This window comes from Barbus barbus, assembly GCF_936440315.1.
Source record: "Barbus barbus genome assembly, chromosome: 4".
Lineage (NCBI taxonomy): Eukaryota > Metazoa > Chordata > Actinopteri > Cypriniformes > Cyprinidae > Barbus > Barbus barbus.
This window is the reverse complement of record NC_136732.1, coordinates 18,591,194-18,616,993: the sequence shown is the minus strand read 5'-3', so window position 1 is coordinate 18,616,993 and position 25,800 is coordinate 18,591,194. Positions and strand designations below refer to the sequence as shown.

The 25,800-nt window shown below is 36.7% G+C and overlaps 1 protein-coding gene across 3 annotated transcripts in view; it reads right to left on the bottom strand.

Annotated features, from left to right (window-relative positions):
• LOC306864519 (trinucleotide repeat-containing gene 18 protein-like) overlaps nt 1-1,797 on the bottom strand; it is a 70,367-nt gene extending 68,570 nt beyond the window's left edge. For all 3 annotated transcript variants that reach the window (XM_079408577.1, XM_079408578.1, XM_079408579.1), the window contains exons 1-2: nt 1,611-1,797; nt 27-347 (exon numbers count right to left, since the gene is read on the bottom strand). In XM_079408577.1, the coding sequence (XP_079264703.1) occupies nt 27-222 (196 nt within the window). In that variant the 5' untranslated portion in view covers nt 223-347; nt 1,611-1,797. The remainder of the gene's footprint in view (nt 1-26; nt 348-1,610) is intronic.
• Between the last annotated feature and the right edge of the window lie 24,003 nt (nt 1,798-25,800).

Genomic DNA, 25,800 nt, shown 5'->3' with positions numbered 1-25,800 from the left:
GAAAAATAAAACTAAACTGCACTTACTGTGGTGAGAATGTAGGTTCATGGCCGATGAAAGAAATTTTCCAGTGTGTAGAGCCGCCGGGTGCCCCGCGCCCAGATGACCGGGAGACGGTGGCATTCTGCCGGCCGCAGCCGCCGCGCCGAGCCGGTGTGACTCCATGGGCAGCCCCGAGAGATGAACAGATCTGGGGGGTCCGAAGTCTCGGCCATCCATCATCCACAATGACCCAACTTGACCAAAGAAACAGTCCGATCGGGTAAATCCGAATAAGCCAGTCTTAATGGCTATAATGTCCCTAGATTCCCAGGCAAATCAGTGTCTTTATCCGGCATTCTGCCGACCTACAAAAACAAAACAGAAGAAATAGTCTCGATAGATGCGGATCACTACTGAAATTAATCCAAAATTATATGGAGATGAACACGAGCAGTGCTGGCATATAATGACGCAGTTTTAATCTCAACTAGATCACATGAAAAAGAGAGTAATCTTCTCAATGCGAGCGAGGATGCAAGCCGACATCAAAACGTCCAGCCTTTTGGTGGAGACTTGACTGATCATTCACGCAAAGCGACCTATAGGTTCATTCAAACGGATTACAAACATATTTATTATTGTTCGTATACATAAATATATATATATATATATATAATATTCTACGTAAACGGTCAAGTGCAGTGTGTTTAAATCAAAATAACTATTAAACGGATGAATGTAAGAACCACCACTGGAGAACGAGTCAGGCTGATTTTGGTGATTCAAACCTCTTAATGATGGTAAAAATAATGTTATTTTCTTTGCTTCTTGTAGGCTACCATTTAACGGAGTGTGTTATTGACCTCTGCCGAGACGATTTAGTGCAAATAAACCAGGTTTATCTCCTCCAAATGGGCTATACAGCATATAAGTCTGTTTTAATATCCAGAGAAGTACATTATCCCGTTAAACTAATAACTAGATTTACATGCATACAGAAGCAGTTTCAATCATGTAAGTTAGGCTAATACCTTGCTGAACAGTTTGTCACTGCAGCCTTATCCTTATATTAGGCGATATTAACTTAAAATAAATGGTTAATGTTAACAGGATTATGATTTGATGAGGTGGTTCCACTTTTCCTTTCCAAATATGATTATACGTTTGCTTTAGTTATTATTTTATTACAAAAAAATACACAATGCCGTATCCAAACGCCTGACCTTTTGACATGGCAACTTTTAGTAGCTTGAATGTTGCTGCAGATGTCAAGATTCAGTAATATACGCATCAAAACACGACTGCAAATAACGACGAGTCAAAGTTTAGATGCGCGCTTGTTATACGGCCATGCTTCATGATGGCAACACCAAGCCGATCGACAGCCACGTTTCAAACTTTCCCGTTTCTATTTCCAGCAACAAAACTTTTCCGCCCAAACGTTAATCTTTCGAAAACAGTGCTCGGTGAGTTGCAGATAAAGAAGTAGCGTGACTATCCCCCGCCTTTTCTCCGCGTAAACAGAACATTCGTCTTGTTTTTGTTTAAAGTGTCTCAGATTTTGCTTCGTAATCATCATGTTACTGTGTACCGGATCATGTGCGGAATAATAGCTGGCGACGTCTTACTTGAAATGGCGACTCAGTTTACAAAATCCAGTTTCTTCGCAAAATCCGTGAGACGTGTGGTGGAAAATGTCTTAGACTCCATTTACAAACCATCCGTAGTTACGCAGAGCAAAGCACATACGGGGGGAGGCCCTGTGCTCACACCACTGTAGCTCTCGCTAAACTCTTCTGCAATGAAACACGCATTGTTTAACAAGCTCCTCCTCCGTCAATCTCACCCGACACGGTCTACAACGAAGCATTTGATTGGTCTACAGAAGTGTCCATCAACTCCATGTAAACACGTCGGCTCCTCGCCAGCTCTATAAAGCCAATTATGGAACAAGGAGGTTGAACTGTTTCAAGCTCCCCTTCCTTCTAGACTTGAATGATCAAAACAAGCGAAGAATTTTTGGAGGGCAGTTTCAAGGCCGCTCAAACTCGACTCATTAAAAAGACGGATGCGGACCTGGTTATAACTCAATGAACACACACTACACAAGTCCACTCTCGAAAGCATCCATGGTATGAGTTGTAGGCCTGCTTTGTAGATCAGACCAGGGAATTTCGAAGTTGAGTCCGGGGACCGCAAGGGGGCGGTCGGCGAAAAATTTGGGGGCCATTAAAGTTACGATTTATTGGGACGGTTTAACGGATAGGGATTAGATTAAACCAGGACTAGGCCTTTTGTTAAATTAGGATATTTAAGTAGTTTTTACAAACATGCCTTACAAAAAAGCATTACTTGTGTGCATTTTAGTGAAGTGAAGTGAATTCGTGCTCTGCATTTAACCCATCCATAGTGCACACACACAGCAGTGAATACACACACCCCCGGAGCAGTGGGCAGCCATTTATGCTGCGGCGCCCGGGGACCAGTTGGGGGCCTTGCTCAAGGGCACCTCAGTCGTGGTATTGAGAGTGGAGAGAGCGCTGGACATTCACTCCCCCCACCCACAATCCCTGCCGGCCTGAGACTCGAACCCACAACCTTTGGATTACGAGTCCGACTCTCTAACCATTAGGCCACGACTTCCCCATTTAAGACCTAATGATGGCACTGATGTATTTTAAGATATGTCAGCGCAAGCTTTTTTCAGTTTAGACCGCTCTAACAATTTATTTTAATCTAGGACTAGTCTTAAATCCTGTTCCCCCAGTATGTGTAATGCTTGCTCTTTTATTATCTGATATTATTACACTCTCATTCTGTTTTCGTAAATATTGAGATAAGCAAAAATTGTATTTTACTGACAGTCGTAGCTTTTAATGGAATAAAACAAAGTTAAGACTATTTAGCGACGCATATATTCAAGAATAGATTGTAACGTAGGGCAGTGGAACAAGGTCTTATTTATCTCACTTAAATAGAATTTTATTTATCACTTAAATAAACAAGGTCTTATTTATCTCACTTAAATAAGAAGTTTATTTATCACTTAAATAAGGCCACTTTATTTATCTCCTTTTTAATTTTTCTACAATGTCCTCAGACTGATAAGCTCCTCTTGCACTATATATATACACTCTATACATACACATATATATCTGCACAGTTTTGTTTTATTTAACTGGTTTGCACTCTATCTGCCATGTGCCTTATGCCACTTTATCTATCTCTTTCTTTATTTTTCTACAAATCTCCTCATTTGTATAGCTGTATAGTTGTATGTACATATGTTTAAACTGTATTTATCTGTATTTGAACGTATACTGTCAGTGTGTTAAATGTTAACTGTATGCACCAAGGGTCTGAGAGTAACGCAATTTCAATTCTCTGTATGTATGTGCCATACATGTGGAAGAATTGACAATAAAGCAGACTTGACTTGACTTGTATTGTAGGCCTATCTTTCTATAGTTTCTCCTTGCTACTGTTGTCTTCAGATGGCACACCCAGGGTGCAAGACAATATTTTTAGCCTATATTTAAAAAAATACCGGTCAAACTATATATTTTGCAGATAATATTTTATTACTTTGCTTTAATTGGCTTTTGTTCAGTGAAAATATAAAAGTAAATTATTATATTTATGAAACAGAACGTTGTCTTATAACAGCATTACTATGTTTTTACACAAACAATATAAAATGGTTTTTATGGAAATATAATCCCATTTGGCGGTTCTTGTCTTAAATTTAAAACCCCCTGTCTTACATTAATGTGAAGTTGAACACATATGAGATCCTCTATAATCCACTTGACTGAAAGCTTGTTATTTCTTCATGCATTTCATCATTTTATCAACCAGGTGTAAAGTAGAGCATGTGTTTGTTTGTTAAAAATTGGGAAATTTCCCTTGTCAGTGATCTGTTTCCTTTCAAAAATTTTAAGAACCACAAGGGAATACAGAGAAGCTGTAAAATTACATGCTGAAGTTTCAATTGACAAAATCACAGCCTGTGAAACAAGCTCAAGCAAAAAATATCAAAGTATATTTTCCCAGTTTTCTGAATCACCCGTTCACTTTCATTGTCAGTCACTGAAGCATGACATCACGATTTCATCTGAACTTGAACTACAAACTCAAGCCGATCAATCGATCAGTTCACGAGACCTTTCCACATTGGGGGAAAAAAAAATATGATTAGGAAAAAAAAACTGGCGCTGTCTCTAACCGCCCCTGTCGTCCGCCTCTCCAGTGAGGCGGTTTCAAGGCGTCCTCATGAAGGCAGTGGGAAACAGGTCACACAGGAGGAAAAGACCTACGTGAATTGTCAGGTTTGAAAGAGCATACCTCAATTGCAACTCCAACTGAAATGACAACACTTTCGGGAAAAACACTGTGCTTCGGGACTGACCGGTTTCCCCAAGGACTCGCGGGAACAATAGCTCTGATTTGCCGCTAGTCTCGAGACGTTGTATCCGTGCATCTCTACAGCTTCATGGCTCTCTCTGAACGCGTGTGTTATTAATGGCCAGCGGAACATTTAACTGTATTCTGATAAAATACCGACTGTCTTCGGATGTTGGTACAGCCGTGCGCCTTACCCAATTCATAAATATCAGCATGGATAGTTGATTTGGGATCCTTGCTTGCGTCCATTGTTCACGATGACCCATCCTCTCGATGGTTAAGGTGGGTGTTTCATGCGTGTCGTGAAAATATACATGTACATCTAACGTTACCAAGCTTATGTTTTTAATGGTTCTGTGTTTTTGCATTATTGTTTAAATCCTCTGCGCCGCAGTCCATAAGTCAGCTGGACTTAATATTTAGTGAATATTGGTTATGTTTATTAAGGAAATTAATAGAATTGTAAAATATACAAGTGTTAGCCTACATATTAAGAAGCCGATCGTTTTTTTTTATTTTATTTTTTTATTACAATATTGTACAATATAATATATCTCAAAGGAAAATATGACTTGATTGAAGGGCTCCTGCATGAGGCTTTTATTGTATTTTAGCCTTAGTTATATTGTGCAGATATTTTATATTTATTTAAACATGCTCTTACATGCCTATAACATTTTAATTGCCTAAAAGCTGTGAGCAATGTATACAAACATAAAGATATTAAAATAAATGAAAAACAAAAAATAAATGTCTGGTGTATTGGATGTACCACAAACACACTTTTTTTCCAAATCTTGCTACAACTGCAGTCTTGCTCATTGATCCAAACAATTTACAATATGTTAGAATCTTGGGAATGCTGGGAAAATCACGTTTTGTACAGATGTGTGCAAATTGTGAATCTATATAATAAAGATGTTTTGAGATTAGTGCCAGTTTAATTGTTAATAATCGAATAAGTCAATAATCAGTGTATTAAAATAAATAAAAGGTTAAACAAAAAGTTTACACAATTCTCACGTAAAACGTGAACTGTAATGTACAGCTTGACATAAAGAATTTTGAGCCATGCAAATCCTTGTTTATTCAGACCGGAAGGGAACTAAATAATATAATAAACAAAGTACAGAAGTTAAACCCACAGACATTTTGGATGGTGTGCGTAACAGGCCTTTTTCCTGAAATGTGCAAATAAAAGCAACCTAATGCCCTCCAAGAATTTGCAAGTCGCACTGGCTTGAACATCCCTTGTACAAGTGAAATGGAAGGTAGATGTTTATAATTATAATGCAAATGCCCACAAAATTTACGACAGACTTAAAGCATTGAAACTCAATCACCACTGACAGTAATTGCTAAGCCACAGTTTCATTAGCTTGTCTTCTTTTTTACAGAATCTTCATTATATATGTATATATATATATATATATATATATATATATATATATATATATATATCAGCAAACACTATTGGACACTGTATCTGACTTCAAGCATCCTGTAGCTTTTTTGAAACTTATTTTGAAATATTTTCTGTTCACAAATCAACAAAAATGAACAGTATTCTTGTCTACAAATGTATGTAAACTGTTACTGCACAGAAGAAAGTATAAACATCTTGTGATGAAATGGCTGATGTCCAAGTGTTTGTAAGTCTGTCAATTTGGCAGGAATATATATTGCATATTATCAAGATTCTGAAAGTCTATATGTAAGGTGTACATGCAAACTCTTAGAATTTTGCCTGGGTAAACATTTTATTTATTTATTTGCAGAGGGCTTGAACATGCTGGGAAAATATCCTACAATCATGAGGGAATCAGTTTCCTAAAACAATAGACTTTGATTCTTTTGAGGGCATATGAACTTTTGACATTTCTAAACAGCATAATTTCAACATCACATTTATGTTCTTGGCAGACACATTTTTTACCAAAAGAAGTTCCAAAAGTAACAAAAGGCCTAACTTATTGCAACCAAAAATATAATTCTATAATGTTACCCCTTTGCAAGTTGAGCAAATGGTCAATTCTATAAAATAAAGATATGATCAGCTTCCCACAGCCTCTGTTGCTTTTGAATCAGATGACTTATGGCTGTGTGTGTGTGTGTGTGTGTGTGTGTGTGTGTGAGAAAAGATAAAAATGTAGATTGTTGTGGCTGCCATTTCCTAACCATCTCAAATGTATCTGATCCAGTGCATGTTTTAAATGCCTCTTAAAACCATGTTCGTGTGGTTTGAGAAAAACAAAGGAAAAACAATTATGTTTGTTTTTATAGGATGAAAAAGACCGTGATTCGGTTAAAAATGTGTCATGAGAAATAGCGCCATATAAAGGTATCAGCCACACGCTATATAGTTAAGTCCGTGGGCTTTATTCCTCAAGGTCCTGAGAAGAGAGGGCTGACCTTAGCAAGCTATGCAATTCAACATACTTGTATCTAACCTTGATATTTTAACAGCTGGCTAAGCTCGTTTTATAACTTGTTACCCTATAATTTTCATACAATACTAGTGAGGAGAAGTGACCCCTGCTTAGAAACAATAAAATAGACATAAACCAAAGCACCGATATTTGCAGTGCACTAAGTTCACATGACTGCTTCTGCACACGAACAGAATAGCTCATTGTTGTGGATGTTAGCCAAGAGTCTTTCCTACTCCATCAGCAATAAAGATTACTGTTTATCAACAGATATCATTTACAGTCAAGGGCAAAGTAATGCATGTGCTGTGACTAATGAGAAGAGGTGTTGTAATAACCTTCAGCATCTACACCGGTCAAAATCTTAAAATAACCAATATGTTTTGAAAGAAGTCTCTTATGGGCAAAATACAGTAAAAATAGGAATATTTGATGTATATATAGTTGTTGTTTTTTTGGTGTTTGGCTTAGTGTTTGAATCATTATTATACTCATACCTTTTGTTCTTTAATATTTTGAATTGTTTTTAGCTTTTATTTTTAGTTTTTCATTTAAATGTTAAGTTTTGAAATTTTGTTGTACGCATTTGTCATTTTTATTTAATTTCTTTATTTTTAAAATGTGTATAGGTAGTATTTATAAAGTTTTAGCTTTTAGTTTTGGATCTGTTTTTAGTTGTTTTAAAACTACAATTGATTGCTTCTGTTGTCCTCATTTGTAAGTGGCTTTGGATAAAAGCGTCTGCTAAATGACTAAATAATAATATTATTGTGAAATATTACAGTTTAAAATAACTATTTTCTTTTTTTGATGTAATTTACTCCTATGATGTCAAACTAAAATTTCAGCAGTCATTACTCCAGTTTTCAGTGTCATGTGATCCTTCAGAAATCATTCTAATACTGCTCGATTATTATTGGTACAAAGTTATTTATAATGTTTCTTATTGTTAATGTTGAAATCCGTTTTAGCGCTTTACAATTTTGTGTAAGTCATGATGATTTTTTTTTTTTTTTGATGAATAGAAAATTCAAAAGAACAGCATTTATATGAAAAAGCTATTAACTGTGTTTATGCTGCAACATTCATAATAATTAGCAACAAATCAGGATCATGACACTGAAGACTGGAGTAATGGCTGATCAGCCATGACATCACAGAAATAAGTTATATTTTAAAATACATTCAAATAGAAAACAGTTGTTACTGTATTTCACAGTATTGCCGTTTTTATTGTGTTTTGATCACATAAATGCAGCCTTGGTGAGCAGAAAATGTTTTCTTTCAAAATCTTAATCATTCCAAGTTTTTGACCATTAGTATTTGTTTGTTTGTTTTAAACCCATATTTTTACTAATATGGTCAATAGCTAAAGTATAAAAGTGTTGTAAATTCTAGTACAAATCATTCACATCATAATACAAATATTCAGATCTTCAGAAATGAGAAACTGAAATTTAAAAAAAAAAGGATGAAAAATGTATGTTTATCAATAACAAATGAAAAATGTATTAGGATCACGTTGAACATAACACCAGCAATTTTTCTGTGTGTGAGAGAGATGAAACTCTTCTCTTAATAAAAGTCATATTTGCTGATAGTCAACACATTTCTAAGCTGGAATGTTTTTGCAGAAACGGCAGCGCAGGGGGAATGACAGTGGGATATTTTAAGAGAGGAGTTTTTCTGAGTTCACTAAAATCAAAACCTATACAAATATATTTTCAAGAATTGGCATGCACAAGTAAAAATGATACACTTAAGTTCAGTCGTGCCTGTTTGATTCCAATGGTTTTCACATATCTGTGATTTCAGTCACACAAATGCTTTACATTGGTCCCCTGGGGCAGATGTAATCTACTTTACTGCTTTATCTGCAGTTTATGGAGACACAACTGCTCACTGGCAAAATAGCTCAGTGCATCAAAAGGTAAATAACCAGCTTAGAAATCTCTTCTGAAACAGGGCAACCCTTTTCTACATTGCTAAACATGAGGAAATCTTCTTGTATGTTCAATGCCACTTATCTGAAATATCATATGTTTGGATACAGAACTCATTGCGCCTTACAGACTCGCATTTCTGAGGGATCCTTGGTAGAAATCCTCAGGGAATGTTGCTTTCTGCCTTCCTGTGCCTTCGGTCTTATAGGCAGTGACAACTCAGCACTTGACAGGCGAGTGAGACAACCTGCCACAGCACTCAGAGACCTTCCCAGGATGTCGAGCCCTTCTGGGGCTTAATCTCAGTATGGTGGGCCGCTTCTATGACAGCTTTTAATTCTCTCTGGGCAACATTCATCATGCACTGTCTGCTATGGGCGCTGGATCAAATGTACCCCAGGATATTCACATTCCAGCCAACGTGTCCCAACCCACTTTACACAGTCGCATATATTCATGGCTCTTTTATTCATGAGTTTGTTTGCCTTTTGTTAGTCCACTCTCTCCCCTGTGCAGCGTCTGTCTGTGAGTGACAAGAGAGCGGCCGCTAGACCAGACCCAGAGTAGGCCAAAATGCATAAAAAAAAGGATTACACATCAAAACACACAGCGAGATGTGATATTCACGGTGCATATTTCACTATATATAATGATAGTCTTCTCTTTAATTTCAAAGGAAATCAATAGGCAAGGTAATTGAAATATTTTTCTCTTTTCAATATTTTAACTCACGGACTACTTATATTTAACTGACGACATGTCAAACGTGAAAAGTAACTAGCTTTAACAGACTTATGAGAAGATAATATTGGCTTATTTTAATAGTTGTTGGGGCAAATGTAGCAATAGAAAAAAATTAAATCATTAAAATAAGAAAATAATCTATTGTCTCTGTATAAAGTATTGCTATAATACTTTTTCATTTTAGTTTAATTTTCTAATATTTTTTTACAGAGCTATGGTTTTATTCTTTTATCTCTAATAATGTTTAAATTAATGTGTTTAATGTCTAAGTTTTGTCTGTATGTTTATTTATTTTTTAATCATTGTATTTTTTTGTAAATTGCAAATTATTGTGTTTAATAACAAGCAAAAAATCTCTTAATGACAGTCTAGGCATCTCTCAGTCATGTTGTTGAAGTCATCAAAACTTTAGGCAGCATTTTTTGGATATTCATAATTATTTTGTAAGAAAAATACCTTCCTCAGTCGCAGAAAGAACATTTCTTGGCATGTGCTAAATAAGTGTCATCACTCACTTTCAGCATTTTGATAGAAAGAGAGAAAAATAAAGATCCAGAAAAGAATCAAATATATATAAACTGTTAAAACATGTTCAACATGCTGTCTATTAAAAGAAAGATATTCATCTGCAACTCAGAATTCTGCAGTCATTTTCCCAAATATTTTCAGTTTTTAATACAAGGACTATACAGCAAATCCATTTGTAAAACCTTAATCTTCCTCTGGAAGAAACGTTGTGAATAAGAATGTTGTTGTGGCTTAAACATTTCCAGTGAAATCCAATCAGGGGCTTAACACAAAGCGTCTATGAGACTCTGAGGGCAGAGAGAGCTTTCAGGAAATTAAACTTATTTCGATGAAAAATTAAACGCTGTTCAAATCAGACCCTATCGAGGGGGCATTCAATGTGGGTGGGAGAGCGTTTGACATTTTTAATTAACTCAGGCTTTGTAGTAGCCCTGGGTTCATCACAAACCAGCAGTGTACCTCAGTGGTCGAGATGCAGCCTTTCAAAAGGGCAAAGCTTCAGACGTTTCAGCCGGAGCCCAACGACGCACATACAGAGATATCATGAGTTCTTCCCCAATAACCCTGCCCGCCTGACCTCCGGTGACCTTCCCGCTCTCTTTTTCTGCCAGCTTCTACTGACTTCTGGTCCTCAAGTGTCAGTCTGAATAAAATTGTGTTGCCAGATCAGAATTTAAGTCCATGTTCTCCCCTTGAGCTTTGGCTCAAGTTCGGTCCTCAGCATGGGGAAATTAGGCCCTCGTGAAAACACAAGTCGTCTTGCCATAATGTCTGCAACCCACACCGTCTCTTATATGACCACTCATTGTTCACAATACAGCAAGGAGTGTTTGGAGTCCATTTGATGAGCTTTGTTTTAAGCTCTGTGATCATAACCATATCACGATAGCTTGGCTTTTTAAACCATTTGTTCCCCTCTCATAAGTGTGCTTGGGTTCTGATGCTTAATAGTGAGATTAAATGTACTGTTGAATTTGTGTTTTGTTATATGCAAATAACACTCTGATCTGATGCACATCAGAGCTGCAATTAAACCTTAAAACCAAAAGAGTTCTTCAGGGCTTCAGAGTTGAGAATAATATCATTTTAAAGTCATTTCTTTATTTATTTAACCAGCTCCACAGAAAGACTGGCTGATTACACGCTTGCTGATGTGGATTATATATGAGACAAGAATATAATCAGTGCTTATTTATGTCCCAGAGCTTCTGATTTCAGTTTATTTTATGTTATTGGATCTTTGAACGTCTGGCCCACATGTTTCCATGATATGGGGAAATGATTTGCTTTATCCGTGTCGGTGGGAAAAAGTGTGCAGCTTTTGTTGCTTTTAAACAGCTGCTGGGTACAAAGAGAATATAATGAAAAGTACACAAAATCAGAATGTACACGCACTTTGTTGCTCCCACCGTCTTTATATAGCACAGAGCTGTATTTCGGGGACAGTGTTGGTTGAAAACTTGCTATTAAAAAGTCATGGGAAAAACATAACAGTAAATAGTCGCATGCGATTCTGAGGAAAGAGGCTGATTTTTGGAGAAAAACATGGTTTATCTTAGCTTCTCATCTATGGTGGAGTTTAAGCGGGTGTCATGGGTGTTCTCCGCCCACAGTCAATTACGTCCACATGGCTTTGGAATATGTACAGAAATATTAATTGGATTAATTAAATGTCATGAGCAATTTTGCATATTTTCCATCAATTATCTCTTTACAGGTATTATACAGGGGGGCCAAGAGAGTTGTAACACTAATTGTTGTAACTATTTTATTTTATGGTGCTATTTCAATAAATCCATGGTTTCAAATCTAATATCCAAATATAAAGAGTTGTGGTTTTAAACCAACCCCCATCAAGCATTTCTTCTAAATCCACCCGCAGCATTTTAATTTAAAGTGGGAAAAAATAACAAGATAAATATTATTTAGTTATAATTATTTTTTATTGCACTATATATCCTAATTTCTCTTAAGTCTAGTTTTAAATCGATCATTCAAATATAAAGAGTTGTGTTTTCAAGCCATCCCACATCAAGGACTTCCCACAAATCCATTTTATTCATATTATATATATATATATATATATATATATATATATATATAGGATATTATTTTAAAACAGCAAACAAGTTGGATGAATTATTGAACAATTACATAAAACAATGAGGTGAAAGTCAATGTGGTGCCAGTTCTGTCATTTAATATGAATTAATCTGATCACAAATCAAATTTTAACCCAGAAGTAATATGAGGTTGTGAATTGCCTTATAATGTCTTGTGAGTTAGATTTGTTTATTTATGTTTCTAGACCATTTACACTGGAAGCAAGCCTCTGCAACACCTGTTTATGATTCAATTTACCAAAAACATTTAGTTTTTGCTTTTAAATTGATATAACTTACTTATGCATACACTCCAGTGTCACTGTTCGGTAAATATCTTGCATGCCATCCATCGCTATACTTTCCCACACTCGCAATTTCAGGCAAAGGACTTCTGACTGTAGCAGTGCCTGTGGTTGAGAAGTGGAATGTAATAACAGCAAAAAGGAGCATGAAAAGCAATTAAAGTGTTTATCAGCTAGTAGTCATCAGAAGTCCAAAAAATAATTAATTTGCGTTACGAGAGCCGTGACAAACAAGCAGTGGAACAAAACCTTCATATGACATTTTTAGGCGAACTCATTGTACGCCTATTGATCCATAGAAGAGGGACAAATGACAGTCATTTTCTGCTTTGTTACTGGACTCCATTAGTCGTGCTCATTTGCTCTCATTTTGCTTCATGTCATCAATCACATACAATAGAAATCATTTTGTTTGATGGATTTGCTTTTTGCGTCAATACATAGTCTAATAAACGGCAGCCTGGTATCGTAAATAAACAGTTTATGGAAATCTATTCACATTAAATGACTAATTATAAATACCAATGGTTATAAATGCTCGGTAGTAATGCGTCAGTTTAAATGAACAGATGTGAACTTTATTTCAGTTCATCCTCAAGCTACATTCTAAGAAATAAAAAGATAAACATAAGGTACAAATGACAATCAGCACAATCATTATGTTGTTTTCAAGTGATGTAATTAAAGATTGTGCCACAAATGAGTGTTTATCAAAGAAGACATCTTGTAGGAAACTAAGAAACAAAAACACAATATTGATTTTGTGCTACCGTGATGTTTACCTTGGAGTCTAAATAGTCTTCACGTGCATGAAGGTGACTCAGAGCTGGATGGTAAATGTAGCTGGCTGTGAATTCTGAGAAATACAATGTGATGTGCTTCAGCTGTTTGCCATTAACCCAGGCGCACCAACCTAGGAAGGTCATCTGACCTCTCCCGTGTTAAATAAAGGCCTGATGCTTTGAATAAATTGGTCAGATGAAGAGCAGGATTGCTGTGGCACAGAGTGAGCGTCACTGGATTGTGATACAATGACCCACGATGCCTGCGATTTATAGCACAGCTTTTTATTTAGTGATAAAAGCTGTGGTGATGGAAGGTGACAGCTTCTAGCACAGAAATAAATCACACAGAAAATGGAAGGCTTTCGCTTTGAGACTGCATATAAAAAGTGTCTTTTTGAATTATTGATCTCTTGGAAACTATGACCGGGATGATGGATGCCTAAATTTCTGTGAACCTGCGTGGATTTGAAAAATATCAAGTGCATGCATTAGAGATATAAATATATGAGAAAATGGGTTCAGTATTTCATTGCTTCTGACCACAATCGAGGTTATTGTTTTTTGGGTTTGGCAAATGTGCTGTGAAATATTGACGTATATGCTTATGAAAGCTTGACAGAACGAGGATGATGGCTTAATACAAGTGGGCAATAAAGCAAATACATTGCTGTAGCTACAAACCTTTAAAATAAACTACAACCGAAGTTAAATGTTTTAGTGTTTACTAGATCACAGCCATCATCATGTTCCAGCAGCTGCTGGACTAAAATATTGTAATCTTTTTTCAGTTTTATGCAGTAAAACGGCTCTGAGAATGTTAAAGCGCCACCCGAATTTTACCCGTGTGCAAATACCCCGCATGGAAGTGGCTTTGAAGTTCGCTAGCGATTGTGCAAAAATAGCGTAGCTTGACAAAAACAAACTCCCGTTAATATACACGGTCTTATTCTGAATGCACCCACACAGAATTTTCATCTACCCGCGTGCGGTTTGCGTAGTCGGTGAATCTGAGGACTCTGGAGTGCAGGCATGTCAGCCTCTATCAACCGCAACATGCATGCCATTTCTGGCCATGAAAACCACAGCTCACCCCCGGAGCTGCGGCTTAGCTTGCCAAACAATAACTTACAGTTACAGTCACTCTTTTTAGCGTTCTTTTAATCATGACATCATGAGTATCGACTTCCTCATCTGAAAAGGCACCCAGATGCAGCTGCTCGTGTCACTCCACTAAGCAGACAAGTGCGCACAGATGAGAGAGGAGCTTTGCCACTTTGGCACAAAAGCTACTTCATATTACAAGAATGAGAGACAAATGTTTGAAAGACTTTGATGAAACTGTCATTGTCGATGATCTATATGCAGCTGACGGTGCCGGGCTAATGCTCGGGAAATGTGTGCATGTTGCTAACAACACTTTCAGATGGTTTCCTGATGCAGTGTGTCGAAATCAAGCTGGCTTTTATGAAGTCTCTTTGGTCGTATTAATCATGATAACTTGCATATGATTAAGGTGTATAATAATATATATTATCTTATTATATCCTACAACCGTTGCTTGTAGCTTTGTTTATTTTCATTGATGGAGCAAAAAATGTGAGTAATTGTCAATATTGTGTCTAAGATGTAAGTTACATTGAACAATAATAGACAGCAAGGATATTACCATGATCAACGCACAGAAACGTAGCAAGGATGTCGGTAAAATAGTCCATGTGACATCAGGGGTTCAACCATAATTTTACGAAGCTACAAGAATACTTTTTGTGCGCAAAGAAAACAATAATAACATAATTTATTCAGCAATACTTCTCCCCGAGTTACCGTCTTCTGCCATTTTGGAGAGTACCCCAGAATGTAATCAATTTAATCAGCGCTGTTTACATTCAGTAGACAGCGTGTGCATGCTGAACGTAAACAACGCGGATTACTTAATGACCGAATTTTCATTTTTGGGTGAACTAACCCTTTAAAAACATGGAACATTTCATGTAAATTTACAGTAAAATACTGTTAAATGTACAGTTTTCAGAAGAAAAAGAACTCACCATAATTTACATTTTTAGATTATAATTGACATCCCTAGATTTCCCAAATTTGAAGGGGTGTTTTTTTTCATTGAAATAATGTTTCTTCTTAGATTCAATTAATGAAATACAGTCAAACCAAAATTTATTCAGACACCTTCAACATTTCTCACATTTTATCACAGTTTATTAGAAAACGGTAATAAAATATAACAAGAACTAAAGTTAAACTGAACAAATTCATCTTGATAATGTCAGATAACTTTGATAGAAATGGATTACAATCAACCAAAAAATATTCAGCTGTTAAATTTAAGTACACATTTAGATAATACCAATTTATGTCAACCAATTACCAGGCAATGCTTAATTTTGTTCAGTCTGTTGTGTAAAAAGGTTGCATTAGCAATTAAAGAAAAAACACTTAAGCAAAACACGGTCAGGTCAACGTGTCTGAATAATTTTTGATTCCAAATGTTACTGGGAGTCCACTATATGAAGAATTTTGGGGTACAATATGTCACAGTTCACTTTATTTTACTATCCTCACTTACATTTATGAACTATAGTGTCCTGCGCCCATTAGTAAAAAATATCAAAAATGATATCTGGTGTCTGAATAATTTTTGTTTTGACTGTATCATACTTTTGTTAAATTATACTGTAAATTTAAGGTCAATCTGTAAAACGTTAAATGTTCTTACTGTATTTCTTTCAGTAAAGATCTGACAAGCACATCTGCTGTTTTTTTTTTACAGTAAATTACATGTTTTTTTGTTTTTCTCAGTATTAATTTCTAGTTTAAAGAACTTGTACAAAATCAATATCAAACTTGCAAGTGTTTTGTTGGGCTGCGGTAGTAAATATGTCAGCTGTATAATAATGTTCACTTAAAGCATAACGTGGTGAACGCAAACCACAAATTTCAACGACTTTCAGCATTGTGTAGTTCTAAACTTGAGCCACGCATTCTCTAACTGCAACTCATGTCTGCAGGGACCGACTGTCAAACACATTTACAACACTTTCGTGAAGCAGCCTGTGCCATCTTTGACTATACCGTGGACTTTGGGGGTGCCCACCTTTTTATTTTATAAGCGGGGGTTGGGCGCCGGCGGGAGCTGTGCTAACAGGGCTTGCGGCAGGTGAATCGGTCGTGCCATTAACATCATCACTACACAATTTCTTAGTAAAACCAAATTTAATTAAACAGCCTTGTGTTCTTTTTGCCATGGTGGCTATATGATGCTATCTGCAGAATTGATTTCAAGTACTGCGCACGCAGATCTACGGCCAATGTTGAATCCGTTTGCATGAACTTTCAAGCCTTGGGGAAGTCGTGGCCTAATGGTTAGAGAGTTGGACTCGTAATCCAAAGGTTGTGGGTTCAAGTCTTGGGCCGGCAGGAATTGTAGGTGGGGGGAGTGAATGTCCAGCGCTCTCTCCACCCTCAATACCACGACTGAGGTGCCCTTGAGTAAGGCACCGAACCCCCAACTGCTGCCCACTGCTCCGGGTGTGTGTGTGTGCACTATGGATGGGTTAAATGCAGAGCACTAATTCCGAGTATGGGTCACCATACTTGGCTGTATGTCACTTCACTTTCACTTTGTTCAGCAAGACAATTTGATAAGACTGTGTCCAGCTCCTCCAGATACTTACACAATCAGACTATTGTATTGTACAGATGTGCGTATGTATACAAATTATGCAAGGGAATGTGGATAGATGTATTGGTATTGCACATGTTTTATTGTACAGTGGGGAGAACATTTAACTGTTTGTGAGGTAGATATGGCCTGTGTCTGGTTTTTCTGGTGCTCAGAGCTCTGTAGCGTCGACAGGACGTTAACAGTTCAAAGAGGGAGTGTGCTGGATGTGAGGGGTCCAGAGTGATTTTACCAGCCCTTTTACTCACTTTGGATAAGTAGAGTTCTTGGAGTACGGACTACCCTCCGTAGTCTTCTGAGGTCAGATTTGGTAGCTGAGCTGAACCAGACAGTTATAGACAGTTATTGACGTGCAGAGGACGGATTCAATGATGGCAGAGTAGAACTGTTTCAGCAGCTCCTGTGGCAGGTTGAACTTCCTCAGCTGGCGAAAGAAGTACAACCTCTGCTGGGCCTTTTTAGCAATGGAGTCAATGTGATTGTCCCACTTCAGGTCCTGAAAGATGAATGAAAAGACATCTCTTGCTTCATCCGATTCGACCCCAGGTAGTCTTTGATGGCATTTTGTTTATTTTTACTGTCCATCTAGAGTAAGGCAGGCCCTTTCACCTCCCCACAGAATAACTCACGGTGACTCTGTATCCAGCACAACACTGGGCCAATGTCTCTTACAAACTTCCACTTTATGTCCTCTTGGCACTCCTGTTAAAAATACAGTATATGTGTGTGTTGGTCCACTAAATATTTGTCATACTAAATAGTATTTACCTCAACATTTTGCATACAAGAATATTTATGATTTTAAACCACAAAAACTGTCTTGCTGGATAACACACTCATTCACACACACACACATGCATACATAGGCCTATTTACGTTACTGATATCTAAGTAATAACGTGCCTGTGTACAGTTGAAAACACATAAGCATGCTGAACTGTTGTTTACACATGCACACAAACGACGCACACATTCAAGTTGTCAACGTTTTCGTAAAGACCAAAGATTTTTTTTTTTAATTACCAACACAGCAAACTTCTTTTTAGCGGTTTGCAAACAATTAGACATCTTCTTGTCGATGCTTTTTCTTGTTTCAAAATAATAAGTATGTGACGTATTTGGACACAGGCGTGGCTTGGGACGTTGGATGTCCACCGCAGGCTGCAGCAGCGCCCCCACACTTTGATGCTCATGACAAGAATAGCATGTATAGTTATCTTTATTGAAGTGAATTTGGTTGAAATCACCGTCATGCATGAATGAATGATATTTTTACAATTTTACACATAATAATCCACGATGATCACATTACACAAAACTGAAATTGCACGTCAAAATAACACAGTCAATATTTTTTGAGACCCCCCAAAATTTAACAAATCACGTTTTCATGTCTTATTAAGCGGAGCCGAGCTCCCCCTAGCTCCCCCCGTAGTTCACACCCTGGCTACATGCAAGCAATGTTATTTCTCGGAGGATGTAATGTCTCTAAAATGTTAGTCATACAGCATGGGTGGAAACCTTCATTACTCATTTTGCCTTATGAGCTTTCTGGCTCAGACCAAATAAGCTGTTACCAGCAACCCCTTCTCCAAAACGAGATACCCAGCTGTGTGGGGAGAGTATAATTATAAAACCTGAATAAAGGATTGCTAGAAAGGAGAAGTACAACATACATGCTGCTATTTCAAGCCCAGCAAAGCTGATCGCACTTTGTTTCCTTTTCATTTCTAATGGCTCCATCTCCTGTGCTCTCTGGGGTGTGTCCAAATACATAGAAACAGCTGTCTGCAGATCTGGGTCATACCAGCCCAGCCCCAGAGCAGAACCCAGTGAGCATAGCAAACACAAACCACCCTGTAAGACCTTTGAATGTTTTTTATAATTTTGCTTAGATTCAATCAACACATTTTATTACAAAAACCTGCACCCATGTCCTTGCTGTCAAACCGTTTTTCCCGGATTTGTGATTACTTGAGCGGAGCATTGACGGATGCAATTTTTTACATGCATCCCAGACATCCTTGGTGGTGCTTTATAGTGACAGTAAATGTGGCTTGGATATTGAAACGCACCCTGCAATTCGCATGACAAGATCCGATGCTCTCTGAATTGCTGTGCCTTATAGCTGTATTCAGTAAAACAGCATTATCTATACTCCTATCTTTTGAACTGGCCTTTGCGGCGTGTTTGTTAAGATATAAATCACAGCTGTTTTTACGGTAATTGTTTAATGTATCCCTAGAAAAACCCTAAAGGAATTTTATCAAAAACTAATGCGATCAAATCAAAGTATGATCTACTGTAACTACAGGGATTTCAAGTTTTCCTTTCTCTTTGGAGTGTTACAAGCTGTTTGTGCATACATAAGATCCCTGAAGATGCAAAGACTAAAGTCTCAAAACCAAAGAGATATTCTTTATAAAAGTTAAGACTTGTCCACGCCCTCCTAAAACGGCTAATTTAAACACGCCCCCACATGTCTACGTCACGGTGTGGGGAGATTTGCATAACACCGCCCAAATGTTTACGCAAAGAAAAAGGGTATGATTTTTATTCTCCCTGTAGTATTGTTGCTGTAGTATTGTTGCAATTCCAACTTTGCAAGGACAGTCTGGGCTTCTGACTCACAGCCTGTAAGTACGTTTCTGCTACTGACGAATCAAACGCGAGCTTTGAGCTGTGTAGAGTAGTGCTTGTTGTTTGTCGTTTCTCCGATATGCAGACATGGTAATGCATCGCGCCGCGTAAAAAGACAGTCTAAGTCATTATAATCAGTAATTATGTCCCCACTGGATGCAACAAATGCCTCGTTTATAGTGGGTTTTATTGTTTTAGTCTCATCGGCGTTAGGAAACTCCATCACAATACGGTGAGGGGCGTAACATTTCCATCTCACACTTGAGGTATTCGGCCAATCACAATGCACTGGATAGATGGCCAATCAGAGCATGCCTCGCTTCTCAGAACGATGAGCTTTGTAAAAATCAACACGTTTCAGAAAGGCGGGGCATAGAGGAGCAACAATAATGTACAGTATGTGGAAAATAATGTTTTTTTTTCTTTAAACCACATAAACACATTGCATTACACCAAATACACAAAATATTGTTCTTTTTAGCAACGTCATATGACCCCTTTAAAACTATAACTATATATAATTTTTTATAAATATTCTAATGTAAAATATTCCATGTCAGAGCTTTGTTAGAATGTTTCAGTAACCAGATCACTTTTCCTTTGTCCAGAGAGTAGTTTCTAATAATAAAACAGCCCAATTGTTACCTCAGTAGCTGAGTTATTCAATAGAAATTAAATACGAGTTTTCCTACAATACATAGTGCAGTCCATTTCAAAGCATTAACACTGTGAAAGACGTTAGTGGAACAGCAGAACAGTGGTTGTCCAGACAAACCAGCTTTATATAACAATAAAACAGACTTGTACTCAACTGTGAAGCCTGACTGGAGAAGAGTTACAGCACAGCTTCAATTCATAAAACGACTTTCATTGAATTCTGTCTTAACAAAAGTGACGTCACAAGGTTTATATGCTCTCCTTTTCGACACAATGCAGTAATCCTACCAGCAGCCATTTCAGTGGACTCATGCTGGGTAGCTGTAAAATGGAGAACAACCATATATTGAGAGCTGACGGGATACCAATTTTCTTTTTCTCGAGGGAACATATTTCACATGGTTCTGGTACCACAAAATGCTTTGAAAATTGTCTTGAAAATAATAAGCAGATTTCCTAGAGAAGTTGTCCTAGAGAACTTGAGGGATCATGGAAATGATCAGTAATGCTGTGAACACCAGTGCCTTCATTCAATACTGTTAGACACTCCCTTGCCCAGATTTAAAAAAAAAAAAGAAAAAAAAGACCTGATCTGAAATTCAGTCCCATATTGAGTGCATGTGTAAGTAAAAATTGAGGTCATTCTAATCTGTACCTCTGTCTCTTTCTGTCAAATTATGATCCAATCCATAACCTGCCACTGAAACCATATAAAAGTGAATGCATAATCCCTATAAGCCTAGGTTTGCACCAAAAGCCTGTAAACTACAGCTAATGCTTTGTGTGTTATAAAAAAGGAGTTCATAAGTGATATCCCAAATCAAGGTTGTACCCCTTTTAACTGTAAAAGAGGTTTAGCATGCAAATGCATGAATGGGACCTCAATTATAATCATGCCACTAAATTTGTATTCAGGACAATACAACACAATCATAATCCTGATTGCATTTGCTGCTCAAAGTGGATCTTTTGCCTGTGCTTATCTCCTAATCCAGAAGTAGACAGACAGGATGTGACGCTTAGAGAAAAAAAAGAGAACAAAAGAGAAAAGAAAACAGAACCAGCATGTGGTCTTTAGAGTGATTCCTCTGTTACTTCTGTCACTGTGAAATCAAAGAGCAAAAACGCAGTGTCAGTCACTTTCTGGAATATCTCTGAAGCAACAAATTAATTTGTATCACTGTCTTGGAAATTGCCTTTATAGTTTCATGTTTTAATTATGGGTAATACATTTATTGTGGTTTTTTTTGTTGTTGTTGTTGTTTTGTTTTTTGTACATATTAAATGAATTGTTCCCCCAAAATGAAAATTTGCTTAAAATTTACTCACTTTCAGGCCATCCAGATGTAGATGAGTTTGTTTCTTCATGAGAACAGATTTTGGAGAAATTTAGCACTACATCACTTGCTCAGAATGATAAATAATCCACATGACTCCAGTCCAACAATTAACATCTTGTTAAGCAGAAAGCTGCATGTGCATGATTTAGACATTTTTAGCTTCAAAAAGTTTATTCTGGATAAAAATAAGTACTCTATCCATAATATTGCTTTCTCTAGTGAAAAACTCCCTGTTGTCCACTCACATCAAAATCCACCGTCATATATTGTTTTTGCTTGATCTGTGCATAAATTTCTTTCCTGATTCAGACAAGACGACTTTTTTCCCTTTCATTTTAAAAGAAATCCTGAAATAAAAAATAACCAAGTATTGCTGATAACCACCATGTATTTTTGATGCCCCTCGCGTAAGATGCTATTTTTTTATTATAAATCGAATAGGTAAGTGTTAATATTAGTTGGTCAGGTGCTGGCGAAGATCGGGAGGTCATTCCACCAGCTGGGCACAGTCCAGCATAAACTAGCCTGGACCAGCACGGAAATTCATGCTAAAAGCTTGGCTGATAACATGATACATTAAGCTTGTGTAGAACTGGATGATGTTAAGTGATACTTCTCGTTCTTAAACAATGTGTTTTTGTCTTCAGTTTCAGCTGCATCTGTCCTTCCCAGTGTTTCTCCTGCTCTGAGTCATCTAGTGTAGCCACATTAGCACCTTCACAGTCAAGTCCGACTCTTAGCACCGTCTGGAGCAGCTGTGTCAAATGTAATCTTCCCAGTCTGATCATTACAGTCCCTGTATCCCTGCCATTAACTGGGTCATGGTAATTCAGACACCCACAAGTGGCTATTACAAGAGCGTTGACTGTACGACAACTTGAAACCAGCCAACATGGAAATGAATGTGCTGCTATAGAACAGAACCTACAACATGAGCACCCCATCTGCTGGCCGAGTCGAAAATGACCCTGTTACTGCATCCTAATTTGCATACTATTTTCCTAATTAGCGTGCAAGATTCGAATTTGTGTGTCGTACATCATAGTAAAGCAACTATATGTAAAAACGTTTTTTTTTACGTTTATTAAAATTTTTGAAATATCAAAAATGTTTTAAAATCATTCTGACTGTCTTCTAATAATGCAAATGGCTTGTTTCTTTCCCATGCTTCCCCCAATCATATGTTCCGGGAGTATGTAAGTTTGGTGAGGGGGCAGTGGCGGACTGACCATCTGGAGCACCGCGAGTTTTCCCGGTGGGCCACTGTACAATGTGGGCCGGCCCTTTGCGTAATATAAAAAAAATATATAAAAAAATAGATTGTAGTAAATACACGTATATCCTTCCATCGGCCCAGACAAATGGCCCGTGCTTCTATATATAGCTTCTTAATATAGCGTGCTCCGGCTCAGTGCAGCGGCTCAAAAGCGCTCGACAATGTCAAAATGTTTGAAACAGACAATCGAAGTGTAGAAGGCGGGGTTTACTCACAGACGCTACGCTGCGTCCGACTTGAACGCGAGCTGAGGTAAGAAGCAAGCACCTAAACATGACGAGACAGTATTCGAATCGTCACAATGTTGGCTACATAATGCAGTTTTCAGCAGACATGAGATAAGAGTTAATGTAAATCTGCTTTCTTCCATGATTTCACGTGTCTAAGAAAATGTTTAAAAATCTATAAAAATAATTCTCAATCTTACTCTAGAACATTGTAAATCTGAAGACTTTTTTCGAGTGCTGTGCATTGGAAAGTGATTTATATTATAAGCCTAATACAAATATAATTTGTTTATTAATCCACATGCATTAGCCTAGTTTATATACACACTGGTGGTTAAACGTTTGAAATAATTAAGGCTTTTTATTTATTTATTTATTTGAAAGAAGATTGAATTTATTTGATCAAAAATTCACTTAAAAAAAAGGCCTAATAATATGAAATATTACACTTAAAATAGTGGTTTTCTATTTAGGATGTTTTAAAATGTAATTTATTTCTGTGATCAAAGCTGAAATTTTCATCATCATTACTCCAATCTTCAGTGTCCCTTCAGAAATCATTCTAATGCTGCCTAATTTGCTGCTTAATTATCAGTTATTATTTGTGATCAATTATTAATAATGGTTTTATTATTGGTATAATGGTTCTCAGTTAAAGAACAGCATTTATTTGAAATAATTACTTTGTAATAAGTGTAAATAATATCTTTACTGTCACAAATCAATTTAATCAAAGTCCCTTTTTGTATTCTATAATCTTTGATTTAATGCAACATTGTTGATTAAAAATATTAATTTATATTTTTGAATCTTACCCAAGACTGAATGGTATCACATTTTCCACAAAAATATGAAGCAGCACAACAGTTTTCAACATTCATAATAATCAGAAATGTTTCTTGAGCAACAATCAGCATATTAGAATGATTTCTGAAGGAAACTGAAGACTGGAGAAATGATGCTGGAAATTCAGCTTTGATCACAGCAATCAATTATATTTTACTTTATAGTCGCATAGAAGACAGCTGTTTTAAATTGTATTAATTTTTTTACTCTTTTCCACAATTGGAGCTCTATTCCTTAAAATGAAATTTTGCTCCTGCAAAAGGACAAATACTGTATATAACCAATAGAAAGGCCCCTTAAAAAAGTCAGCATTCTGCACTATTCAAGTCTTCTAGACAATACCAGAGCATTGTGTCATATGGACTGATAATATTGGTATTTAACTTTAGTGATATTAAACGGTCCCTCCTAAAAATTCTTTAAAACTCTTTACTATTTGCCATATACACCAGAAAAGACAAATTATAATGTCAAGATGCCACTCATTTATGGTGTGGTGCGGACCAGGTTTGGTGGGCCGCTCTGTGCCAAAAAGTCCAGGGCAACTTTTTGGCCCCAGTCTACCCCTGTGAGGGGGTACGAAATTCTAAAAAAACTGAGGATTGCTTTACGGCAGCAAATTCACATGTACTGTTAAATATGAGCAATATCCCACTTGTAGCTATGTGATATTGCTCTATAATATATCAGCATGTGCAGTTATAGATCGATAACACATGGCTAGGAGTGTGATATTGCATTTATAAAACAGTTCGATGGCACAAGTGTATGAATAAATAAAAAACAAAAATGGAGTCTCTTAATAAAAACAAACAAATAAACAAAAACTTTTGTGTGTGGAACTACTTCCTTGACAGTTTAACAGATGCCCCCAAACCTCCGTTATTCATTTGAAAACATCATTTTGGAACTAGTAACAAAGCATCTTACAAGGTGTTGTTGAAAGATTAAATAATGTCCTTGTTTACAAAAAATAAATACATAAATAAAACTGTATTCGTTTTCTCACCTTCATAGTTCTAATCCCATAAAACACAAATATAAAAGACAAAACCTGAGAGATGTCTGTCACTCCATTGAAAGTCCAGGTAACCAAAACATCCAAAAAAAGACATAAAGGTGAATTCAAATGAATAAAGCAGTTTAATCCAAGTATGCGTGTTAAATATTGTTTAGGTGTAAATAAAAGTCTCAATTAAATTCATCATATAAAGCACTCATGTTTCTTTAAAGGATCAGGATCTTTTAAGTTACCTGGACTTGGGACAACATAAGGGTGAGTAAACAATGACAGAATTCTTGAGAATTTGATTGAACTTTAAATGGAAACAGTCCTTTCGCAGATTTATGTTATAGTATGTCTCAGTTCCGACGTACTGTCTTATTATAGACTTATCACCAGCAATGTACATAGTTTAGAAATATACATGCTGGTAAAATTATGTTATATTGCAATGCAGACTCAGAGTAAATAAATAATAAAAAAGAAAGTGTAAAACAATAAACTTATGCTCTTACAAGTAATTTTTTTAATTGAGTCAACATAAATAGTTTGAATATGCAATTTGTTGCTGAATTAGTCCCTTATATGATGCTCATTAGAAATCTATCAATATAAAATGGGACTTGTCAGTACACTTGCTGGCTAAGAAGGCCTAAATCATAAGATTTATATCATTAAACATTCAACACTGTCTCGATTAGAGGTCTCACAGCGACAGCGGGAAAAAATTGTAGTACGATGCTGTGATGTTCACGATCTGCTCCATTCCTTGAGAGTGCACCTCCTTGTAATCAGTATGTCTGTCATGGCTGAGACTCTTGCTCTTACATACTCACAGTTTAAACCATTCACATGTCTTTTTCATGAGTTTAACCTTCAAGCAAAATAACTC